Source organism: Hypanus sabinus, chromosome X2 (genome assembly GCF_030144855.1).
Source record: "Hypanus sabinus isolate sHypSab1 chromosome X2, sHypSab1.hap1, whole genome shotgun sequence".
NCBI lineage: Eukaryota > Metazoa > Chordata > Chondrichthyes > Myliobatiformes > Dasyatidae > Hypanus > Hypanus sabinus.
In genome coordinates, this window is record NC_082739.1 from 37,526,464 (window position 1) to 37,538,650 (window position 12,187).

The 12,187-nt window shown below is 42.7% G+C and overlaps 1 protein-coding gene across 3 annotated transcripts in view; it reads left to right on the forward strand.

The window, feature by feature from the left end:
- Positions 1-12,187, forward strand: part of pknox2 (pbx/knotted 1 homeobox 2) — a 489,281-nt gene that overhangs the window by 460,843 nt on the left and 16,251 nt on the right. For all 3 annotated transcript variants that reach the window (XM_059957270.1, XM_059957269.1, XM_059957271.1), the window contains one exon: positions 548-624. In XM_059957270.1, coding sequence (XP_059813253.1) covers positions 548-624 — 77 coding nt within the window. The remainder of the gene's footprint in view (positions 1-547; positions 625-12,187) is intronic.

The window sequence follows — 12,187 nt, forward strand, 5'->3', positions numbered from 1 at the left end:
GCTATCATGGCTCCATGTTATTCTTTTAATTAGTTTAATGTCTTGGAATTACAAAGCATAATACCCTTTCCATGAAATTAATAATGAGTTTAGCCACCACCCAGTTATTCATTATGATTTACAATTCACAGAGCAAGTCTTTCTTCTCATGTTGGTAACTTGGTGTACATCATTGTGTAACAATCTGTACTGCAGCTTTTCTTTCCTTTCCTCTCTCTTCCATCTCTCTTTCTCTCCCACTTGGTTATCTAAGAGTGCTGAATTCAAGCTGCATTAGTGTCCTCGCTCCACTGATTAGAGAGATCATATCTCAAGATGTGCTTATCTGATAACAAATTTGTTGCGTTACTTGCAAAGTTTAAAGAGTCCTCAACCCCTTCAGGGACTTAGGAGTGTAAGCCGGAGCCAGTCTGAGTAATGCCCCCCCACCAGTGCAGAATGGGGCAGCTGTACCTTCTCTATGATGAGCTTTACTGTGAGAACTGGCAACTGCTGGGCCCATAAACTGGTGCAGCTGTTCTAACAGCACTGTTGTTTTTCCCTTCAGCATCCTTACCCGACAGAGGACGAGAAGAGGCAGATTGCTGGCCAAACGAACCTCACACTCTTACAGGTCAACAACTGGTAAGAGCTCTGAAACGTATGCATGGATGAGGACAGATCGATAAAGCACATTGTTTTATTTCCATAATTTAATGAGCCTGTGTCATCCTTGGGGAAGAACAGACTGACAATAGAATAATGAGGTCTGGGAGTTCAGGGGTTACAAATCCTTGCTTCAGGCCTCCAAGTTAGGTAATCTGATGGAATAAATTCCCACTGACCCAGCTGAGGTCAGCTCATTCTGTACACAGATACACACTCTGGTTGAGAACCTTCCCTTTACATTTTGATTTCACCAATTAAAGAATTTAAATCCTAGTTTTAAAGAATTCCAGTTGATTGACCCTGAAAGTAACAAGGTTATAATGCAGAGCTTATTGAGTAACACAGCTACAGATAACTTGGTTTACAAGGAAATCCAGGGATTTTAGTGGGATTATTATATGGTCCTCTGCTCCCTTTTCTCCGATTGATATACTCCCTGTCTCTTCCAGACCTTTGGCCGTGTAAGATTAATATATCAGAAATACTGTTTAATGTGATAATTAGGGATGCACCAAGTGTATACTGAGCAGGGAAAATTCCTCATCTGCTGTTCTTAAGAGAAGTATAATATTAATTAAAATTTACAAGCTTGGTTTAATTTTACAGTGTTTCCTTAGTAACAGTGGGTGAAGTGTTCCTGGGAATTTACGGCTAATCTTCATCTTCTGACATCATGACAGAATGCGTGTTAAGATATCAGGCACGGAGGATGTTGTGGCCATATATAATACTCCCAGTCTCCAACTGGTTAAATTAAACTTCTTTCCCCTAATTCTGCAATTCTTTCCTTTTTAAATATCATATCCAAATCTCTTATGAAAATTGTTATTCAGTCTGCACCTTTTGGACTCGGTATGTTATTTCTTGCTACATTAAAAACATTTCCCTCATCAACCCAACCCCACCCACACCTCGCAAGTTCTTTTCTGATTGACTAAACTTTAAGTTCTCACTGGCCCTTCTCCTATTGGAAAAAAGTTTTTCATTTATTCTTTGAAAACAATTTATAGTTGTCAACACTTCTACTTAATGTTCTGTTGACTTTCTCTGCTATGAGAAAAACCATTCTAGCCTTTCAAGTTTCCACAGATCTATGTTTCAGAAGGAAACATATTTTATAATACAGTTTAGAATAAAAGAGTATAAGGTATAATATCCAGAAATGTGATTGTGTGGCGCTGTTTATTTCAGTGCTAATTGATTGAAAATTAATGGAAAAATTCAACAATAACCATTTCTAGGTCATTTCAAATCCCTCTGGGCCCTTCCATGTGCATCACACAGGGTTTTGACATCAAATGACATCATTTCCTGTGCAAAGCTCTTCTGCTGTGTGGTTGAAGAAGTTAATCCTTTTTGTCATGGGAATAATCATTGACAGTCACTCCAAGGATGATAGTGTTTCCACAGAACAGTACCAATTAAGACTCCAACAAGGAAAGGCCCTTACTTACATCCTGTCAGCCCACTTACCCTGTGTAATTAACTGATTGGTTCAGGATCCCTGTCCCCAGACCCCAAATTTACTCACAATAGTGAAACTGACTTCTTATCCTATCCTCAACCCCACAATGAATTGTTTATCCCCATGATCTTTGACTATTTCCAAGCCACCCCCATTTCCAACTGACCTCCATTTTCTAGGTCCCAATCGTACCAAACACCATTGGCCATGTCTCATATCTTGAACTCAACCTCACACATGGGTGACGTATTTTTGTTCCACTCAGGCAGTGACCTCCAACCAAAATATTGCTACAGTTTATGAACCAGAGCCTTTGAGATTATCATTTTGAATCTTCTCTGTTTCTTGCATTTTAAAAATGCTTTGACTTGAGTTTTCCAGCCTGCATAAGGCAAATGCAGCTGCTTGTTCATTCAAAGTCTGAGTATCTACATACATTGATAAATGTGGAAAGCATATCCCAAAGTAACAGGGAGCTTAGAAAACAAATTCTCTCATAAAGAAGAGTGCAGGAGAAATCTGATGGTCTGTAGAAATCATTAAGCAGGTAAAATGCACGTCGAATCACCACCACACCACGTCTGTCTTATTTGAGGCTGCAGTGAGGCAGTATTCCAGTATGCATGATGTGCAATGCATTGTGTAAGTTAGTCATGAATCTCAATGCTTTTTGCATGTAATCATGCAGGTACTTTATGTTCCAGGTAAACACGGGAGGAATGTGACCTTTAACAGGAGCTCTTATCTCCACTTCCAATATTGCGGCTGATTTCTGCAGATTTAGCCAAGGAGTATTGGAAACAGGCACTATTTGTCTCTGACAGAGGGGAAAGAATAATGGGATCTAAACAACATTTGCAAGTGTAGGTGGGAGAGATGGGTGGATGAAGTGACCTGACCAGTTCAGCTGAAGCCAGGGATTGACATGTGTAATGTGGCACTGAGCAGCAAACACACAGGGGATCTACAGCATAAAACCACAGATCAACCACAGGTGTAACTCGATATTCAGAGACAGAGAAGTGTACCATCTCTATGCTTTATCAGTGGGAGACTGCATTTGGCCTGAACTGGAAACTTGCCCTTCTAACTGTCAAAGGGTCTTTGTTATCAGCTTGAGTCAAATAAAAATGAAATGTTTGATTTGGTTAGAGGTAAGCAGGCTATTGATATAACAGTTTGGACATTATGTTGCAGTTGTACAAGATTTTGGTTCGGCCAAATATGGAATATTGTGTAGTGTGGTGTTATCAGAACTGCACACAATACTCCCAAGTTTTTAATTATATTTATTATTGTTGTAATTTTATTTTTTCTTAGCTCAAGATGGTAAAACCTAAGGTACGGGCTTAGCCAAGCACACTCATTTCTCAATTGCTAGGACCTTTCTGACTGTTCTAGTAGTGTTTAGTATTGTTTTCTAGAGATCTACATAGATATGGCTGGGTAGGCCTAATTGTTTAATCCTATTGTGTAGTGATGATTCCAGTTGTAGATATTACTATTGGGACCAGGTATATCATGTTCCCTAGTCTCTCAATTTCCTCTTTTGATTCAGTGTATTTCTGGTGCTTTTCACATATTGATTTCTGTAAGTTACGTGTGTTTGGAATGGCTATATTTATTAAGTAAGTAGTTCTTGCTTGTTTATCCTGTATTATTATATCCTGATGGTTATTATGTATTGTTCTATCTCTAATAATGGATTGGTCGTAATATAATTTGTAGGACTCCGACTCTAAAACTGGACCAGGTTTGTATTTATAGTAAGGTATGGTGTCTTTTATGAGTTTGTCTTTTAAAACAAGATTTTGTTGAATTATGTTTGCTACTTGATTCTGCCTATGTAAGGAATCAGATTGAGTTAAACTGCTGCAGGATCCTGTTGGATTGTTTCAGGTTTCTCTCAGCACTTTCTGCATTTATCATCTTGAATTTGTTGGTCTTCTATTATGTATTTTTGATAATTATTTTTGTGTTAACCACCTGGTCCTGTATTGCCACAAGGAACCCTCTGTATCTGGGAAGAGGTCTCCAACTCTGAGGCAGGTGTTCAACGCTTCCTTGTCAACATCTGGTCTGCTCAGATCGTCAGGATGTCTTCCATGGAGGGTCATGCTCTTCCATTGATTAACCTTTTCTTTTGTAGTGATAATTTTTTCATTTATCATTATTTTAAAAATATTTTTTCTTAGCTCAACTGGTAAAACCTGAGGAATGGACAAGGGCAAGCACACTCATTTCTCAATTGCTAGGACATTGCAGACTATTCTAGTGGTGTTTAGTATTGTGGCTTTCTGGAGATTTACATAGATATTGCTGTGTAGCCCTAATTGTTTAATGCTATTGTGTAGTGCAATATTACTATTGGGACAATGTATAGCATGTTCATGTTCCATAGTCTTTCAATTTCCTCTTAAATTCAGTGTATTTCTGGTGTTTTTCACTTACTGATCTCTGTATGTTATGTGTGTTTGAAATGGCTATATCTATTAAGTATCTATCTCTATTATTATTGTTATTATTATTATTATTATGTGGTTGTACTAGAAAGAGTGCAGAAGAGATTCACCAGGATTTTACCTGAGTTTGAGGCTACAGTTACAAGGAGACATTGGATAGATGGAGATTGTTTTCACTGGATTACAGGGGGACTGAGAAGTGACTTTATGGAGGTTTATAAAATTATGAGTGGTACATATAGGATAGATGGTCATCGTTTTTCTAAGGGTAGGAGAATCTAAAATTAGAAGACATAGTTGTAAGGTGAGAGTGAAGTTATTTGAAGAGATTTGAGGGGCATTTTTCATACAAGGTGGTGGGCATACAGAACAAACTGCTAGAGGAGGCAGGTGGTAGAGGTGAATATAATCAGAGCATTTGAGAAGTATTTAGACAGATAAATAGATAGGAAAGGAGTAGAGGGATATGAGCCGAATGCAACAAAGTGGGATTAGCATAGAGGCATCTCAATGGGTAAGAATGAGTTGGGCTGAAGGACCCATACTGGTGCTGTGCAAGTCTATGATAAAATTGGGAGCATTTTATTCATTAAATGAGTAATAGAAATCTGGAATACTCGCCATTAGGTGTGTGTTACAGCTTTGAAGGTGAGATTAGTGGATTTTTTTTTGGCTAAGGATATAATGGGATGGAGCAAACATGCAAACATAGATTGTAGTTTTCTTGAGGGGGAGAGATGGGATTCCTTGCGTTGGTGAACTAGGGGCTTAGTGTCAGGATAAGGGAGCAACCATTCAGGACAGATGAGAAAGAATTATTTTATACAAAAGTTGTATATCTTTGGAACTTTCTGCTTCTGGGCTGTGGATGCTCTGTTGATACCAATAGATTTATGGGGGGAATTGGAGGATCTGAGAAAAAGAAAGTGATGACAGCAATCTCACTGAATTATATAGAGGGCTTCAAGGGCTGTATGAATGACTCCTGTTTCTATTTCCTCAGCTGTGTTCTGATGGGATGACAGAGCATACCGAAGAGTCTGGTCCTGTTACTATGGTGGGAAATCAAAGACTGTTCCCCAGAATTGTACATACAGTCGGCCCGGCAGCGTCCACACCTCACTGGAATGTGAAGACTAAAGTTATCATGTCCAGTGAAATAGTTTCCTTGCACTTTGGTCCCAGTCCATTCTTAGAATCTTCCTCGGGCCCGTACGGGCCAGGTTCTCAGCATCAACATGTCGAGGTCCGCAGAGCGTTGTTGCCCTGGTTTGTATTTGTGATGGTGCTTATCATCAGTCACACCCCTTCAGCTGAGGCTGCAGCACAACCATGCACTCAGAGCGACAGAAAGAGTTAAAAGCCACTCTGCCTGCAGCAGATTGTGAACAGTTTTGACAGAAAGCTTATTGAACGTGCTTCTGCCAACCTGGCTTCGGGCATCCTTCCAACACCGCCTGGGGTTAACAGGCGAGCGACAGACAAAGCAAGCCTTGTGTAAGGACCTGCAGCAGTTCAGCTGTTCCCCATGCAGAGAGTCAGAGACACAGCAGGTCCTATCTCCTCTGAAGAATTCATCCATTATGTGTGCTTTTAGCCGTAGCATTATGGTGAAGTGGAACAGATAGACTTAGGGAGGTAGAAGGGAGGCAGAAACAAAGGGACACTTTACAGGCAGATTAAACAGCACTGTGGTTAGCTTCTACCCACACACTGCACTGAAAACGGCTGGTGTAGCAAAGGACTAAAGAGGAAATGCTTTCAGATATCTTTTACGCAAAAAAAAACTTTGTTCCGAATGTTCTGGATACTTGGGTTGTCCAAGCCTCAGGCATTTCTGAAACTTGCACTCCGGACATTAGTAGCCTCAGATGTCAAATTGACCACTGCAGACAGTGATTGTGTAGTAATCCCAACCTGAGGCTTATTGCATGCTGACAGTGTCCATGGTCAATGGCCTTTGTCTCCTTGATATGGACTTTTTTTTTGAGAAATATATCTGGGGGCAGGGACAGAAGGTGGTGTGGGGGGGGGGCAGCGCTGAACATAGTGTCATAAAAAAAGGAAACAGGTCCTTCAGCCCAATTGATCAATGCCAACCAAGATTCCAGTCTAAACTGCAAACACAAGAGATTCTGCAGACGCTGGAAATCTAGAGCACCACACACAAAATGCTGGAGGAACTCAGCAAATCAGGTAGTATCTATCGAGGGAAATAAATAGTCACCATTTTGGTCCTGATGTGTTTTGGCCCGAAACGTCAACTGTTTATTCCTCTCCATAGATGTAGTCTGATTTGTTGAGTTCCTCCAGTATTTTGCAAGTGTTGTCCCTTCTAAGCTGGTCCCATTTGCCCACATCTGGTCCATAATCCTCAAAACCTTTCTTATCCACATACCTGTCCAAGCATATCTTTAAATATCTTTAATCTACCTGCCTCAACAAGACTGATACTAAAGCTGGTAAATGTCAAAATTGGGATGAGCGTTGAAGGGATGGTGACCCTCCAGTATTCCTCCTTGATACTTACTGCACTTGTCCTTTATCGCACCAAACTGGCTCATTCCCCATCCTCCATTCTTTATCTCCTCCAACCCTTATGTCCCTCCCACCCTTCTGTTCTCCAACTCCCTTACCACTTCTCAGTCACTTTCCCACCAAATCAAGCTGTTTCCCTCTTCTACCCTTATTCCCTCATCAGCTCCCACTGTCCGTCTCTGGCCCCTCCCAATGCAGCTCCCAAATCTTGGCCAGAAACAACTCTCTATGCCTTCTCCCATTTCTGCTCTTTCATCCACACCCTTCCTTTTAACCCCTCCTGTTTCCTCTGACCACATCAAGCCCCCCTCACCCATACTCTACCCAACTCTTGTACTTACTCAGCAACTTGGAGCGCTTTTCAACCAATTATGGCTATAATCAGACTTGTGATATATAGTTAATGCACACAACAAGATCCCACACCAGTGCAATTTTGTATCTAACCAATTGATGTATTTTAGTGCTGTTCTTTCAGGGATAAGTATTGACCAGGGCAGTGGAGAGAGCTTCTTCAACTGGCAATTCATTTTATTTGGACCCATGTGATAATGCAGATGGGTGTTCAGCTGTTGAACCACTGGAAGTCAGGTGGGCAGGCATTGCCTGACAGAATTGCTCCATGTCCATCACCTCAATGTCTCCCTCAGGTCAGGCATGGCCAACTCTTTAATCAGCTTCTTCCGTTCCAACTGCCCACATCGTCTGTTCACATGGGAGCAGAATTGGGCCAGTCGACCCATCGAGTCTGCTCCACCATTCTGTCATGGCTGATTTATTATTCCTCACTGCCACTCTCTTACCTTCTCCCCATAACCTTTGACGCCCTGACTAATCAAGAACCTACCAACCTTACTCTTCTGGTGTCTGACCTTAAGCTCACGATGCTGAAATTCCTTGACTTCTATGTTCTATCTTCTGTTTTGAATATTGTTTGCTATGTTCTCATTCAGAATTTTGCAGAAATTTAGGGATATGAAAGACTGTAATACCTTAAATATTCATGTCTCCCTTTCCCTCACCTCTTCACCAATATTTGGTGAAGATCAGTAAAACTTTAATTGTTGGTTCACATTGGTGATTCCTTCTCGCTTTTTCACAGCATTAGCATGGAATGGAGCCATTTTTCACCAAGGTTCAGATGGATTATTGGTGATTCAATTCTTTCACCTATTTAGCATATTCATTTTTATCAGTTGGATGTATACCCAAATTTATGAGCCTCTTTGACACTCCCACCCTCCTGTCCCTCAACTCCCTTACCCTTCTACCCACTCCTTTCCCCACCAAAGAATGTTTTTGTCAAATTGCTCAACAAATTCTGTTGCCCAGTTTATGATGAACTATCTTTTCTCCAATGCAATCAAAGTGAAACCTAGTCCCAACCCAATTAAGTCAAAGCTCTCCCTATGCATTAGCTTTGGAGGTTTTAGGTGAACCCCGTTGAATGGCTGTAACCCAGTTCATGACATTGAAAAGATCACAGAGCAGAACCTTAGAATTCTACATTTGGATGGAAAAATGAATTGAAAGCACCTTCCCCTCATTTGTAATTGTCTTAATGAACGTGCTACACAGCAGGGTACAGCAGAAGGAAAGAAAGCTGGGTGTTTGCACAGATCTTGCTGGGCCTCACTGTAAAAGAAAATTATTTGGCTCAGAGTTCTGTCTGGTATAATGTTGCTGCATACTTACTTCTCACTTTGGAAACTTAATAATGATAGTAATCTGACACTAACTGTAATTACCTCAGTGCCAGTGGTTTGTACCATTAAACACAATGCTGTGTGATTACACCAATTAAATCAATTTGCTTTTAAAATAGAACATGTACAGTATTGAAATCACACAACGGACTCAGAATACAGAATCCTAGGGATATTGCAAAGGATTTTGTATTCAAAATGCCCTAGTAATTTTTAATATTTTGCAAGGCATAGTGTCTGTGATATAGTAATCCTAGAAATATTTTATAATGTAGCCAGTGGCTCTATTAAAAGTCTTGGGTTTTTTTTCCTGACTTCCCAATTATTATCTCTATTGATAATCATTAAGTGTTTTTATACTTTTTGCAAACTGAAATGTTTCTGAGAACCTTTCCTGGAAAATTTCTGTAACACCCTTGCGTCCGTGGGGTGTGACTAAGCCCGTGTGGCACGTGGTCGGACATGGGCCAGCTGATGTTGCAGTCCAATGCTGCCATCTCCAGGAAGGAAATGGTACACCCAATGTTAGTTTCATTGGCCAGACGTGAACATGGGAGACCAGTTGTTGGGCCGCTGACTCAGCTGTTATTTGCTTTTGACCACTTTAGTCATTCTTCCCCTGTGTGAATGTAATCTTTTTTTTGTCAGTAATTGTACTGCCCTTAATGTAATGGTCCATTTTAATTCATTGTTGGTTTATTACTGTCAGATGTGGCTCAGTGAAGCCCAGAACCACTCAGGTCTGGCATGGTACACCCTTTTCACAGAAAAGGAGACCCTAGAGACCGCAGATGCTGCAATTGGGAGCGGCAAACAAGATGCTGGAGGAGCTCAGTGCGTCAGGCAATGCCTGTGGAGGGATATTCTCCACAGATGCTGCCTAACAAGCTGAGTTCCTCCCACATCTTGTTTCTTGCACCAAATTCTAGCATCTGTGGTCTCTTGTCTGTATCTCCTTGATCAGCTTCTCCTTTTCCAGTTCCTGACTTCCTTTATTGCTATTTATCTCCCAGTACCTGACCTTAAACTCAATTAAATTGCATTGTATTTTTTCTCTGCCTTTACTTTGGAATTATGATTCCCATGGTTATCTCAACTATGCCGATTCCCACCCTGTCTCCTATAAAAAATCCCATTCTTTTTCCTCAGTTTTGTCACCTCCTCTGTTTCCAGGATTTAGCTTTCTGTTCTGGGACATCAGAGATGTCCCCCTTCTTTAGAGAATGGTGTTTCTCTCCCTCTACTATTGATGCTACCCTCACCTGCATCTCCACCATTTCACAAACATCTGTGCTCACCCATGTCTTCATGCCACATTAACAGAGATAGATTCCCTCTGGTCCTTACCTACCAGCCCATCAGCCTCCACATCCAACACATCATCCTCTGCAACTTCTGCCATCTCCAAAGGGACCCTACCATTAAACATATCTTTATTTCCCCCTCTCCCCTTTCTGCAGGGATCGCTTCCTCCGCAATCCCCTTCTCCATTCATCCCTTCTCACTAATCTCCCTCCCAGCACTTATCCCTGCAAGCGGCCTAAGTGCTACACTCGTGCATGCACCTCCCCCCTCACCTCAGGGCTCCAGGCCGTCCTTCAAGGTGAGGCAACACCTGTGTATCTGCTGGGATCCTCTATTGTGTCCAGTGCAGCCTCCTCTGCATTGGTGAGAGCTTCATCAAACACCTCCGCTCCAAACTCCAAAAGCAGAACTTCCCCGTGGCCAAATATTTTCATTCCAATTCCCATTCCCACTCCGACATGTGCCAAGATGAGGCCATCTTCAGGGTGGAGTTGCAACACCTTATATCCTGTTTGAGTAGTCTCCAACCTGAAGGCACAAGTATCGATTTCTCCTTCTGATGACCTGTTTTACCCCTCCCCCTTGCCTCTTCCTCTATTCCCCACTCTGGCCTTCTACCTCTTCTCACCTGCCGATCACTTCCCCTGGGACCCGTCCTGCTTTTCTCTCTTTTTGTTTATTCCCCTTCATAGATGCTGCCTGACCTGCTGAGTTCTACCAGCATTTTGTGTGTGTTTGCTTTGGACTTCCAGCATCTGCAGAATCTCTTGTGTTTATAATTTGCTGCTCCAATGCAAAGTCTCTTCAAAAGATGCCTTCCTTGAAGTTTAAATCTTCTCCTCGATGGGAGTTCAGAGAAACCCTGTCTGACTGCTCCTTCTCAGTGATCTGTGCTGCCCTCCAACTCTGACAATGTGCTCAGCCAAACCTGCTACCACAGCCATGTATCCTTTTTGGGAGCTTGTTTTTGCCGCCATCTTGTTCCACATGACCTCCAGATCCATTTTCAGGTCTCTCACCCTGGACTCACCAAGGATCCCAGGTACTCATGTTCAGTTGATTGCTTCTTCCTCCATATTTTACATGCCACCCTTTCTGCCCCGTCTCAGTCTCTGCCACAGCTGCTGGCCTTTCTCTCCTCTGCCTGTCACGGACCTCTCCAACATTTCGCTCTCCACCGGATCCACACCTTCAACTGTCGGTTCTTTGCCTTCCTCGCTTCCATTAAGGATCGGAAGATCGCCCGTTTCCAGGCCACGGATGCTGACACCCCTGGACGCCTCCTGACCACAATCCCAGCTGCCTCCTGCTCAGATCTCGATTCCATCTGACGGCTTCAGATCACTGACCTCGCGGACTGTATTCCTGGACCTGATGGCTCTGGACGTCTCTGGGCTGGTAATGCTATTATCGCTAACACCAGTTCCAACGACCCTGAGCAGACCCAGAACTCGGATTCCACCACTGCCAATGCCGGTTCCTATGACCCCAGACACCTTCAGACTGCTAATTACATGGCCTCTAGCTCTGGCTCCAGCCTGGACTTCGACCACCAGCACCTCTAGGCTGAGACTTTACTTGCTGTTGCTGGATCTCCAGGCTCCCCTTCCCCCCACCAAGGCCCTACTGTCACCTCTTGGGTCCTCAGAACCTCCATCTTCCTCCCACCCCACTTTCCCAATACACCCCAACACTCCTCTCTCCACTGACACTACCAGCTCTCTTCCCACATCTGATCCCAGCTCTAATCCTTGCTGTGTCCTCACCATTCCCTCTGACCTTCCCCTCTCTGAGGCAGGACATTCTGTTCTTAGCAAGCACCTGACCTTTGTCCCGCTTCACATGCACCTCAGTGAGTTCCGCATCTGCCACGACATTGTGCTCTTCTTCCGTCACCTCTATCTCCGAGCCCACTTCTTTGACAAGAACTCCACACCCCACACTGATGACCCTTTTTCCCATCCTCAGCACTCCTCTTCTTGCACATCCCCCTCCGGTTCTTTGCTTGCTCTGGATCTTTTCATCTTGAATTGCCTACGAGATATCAACCATCTCAACTTCAG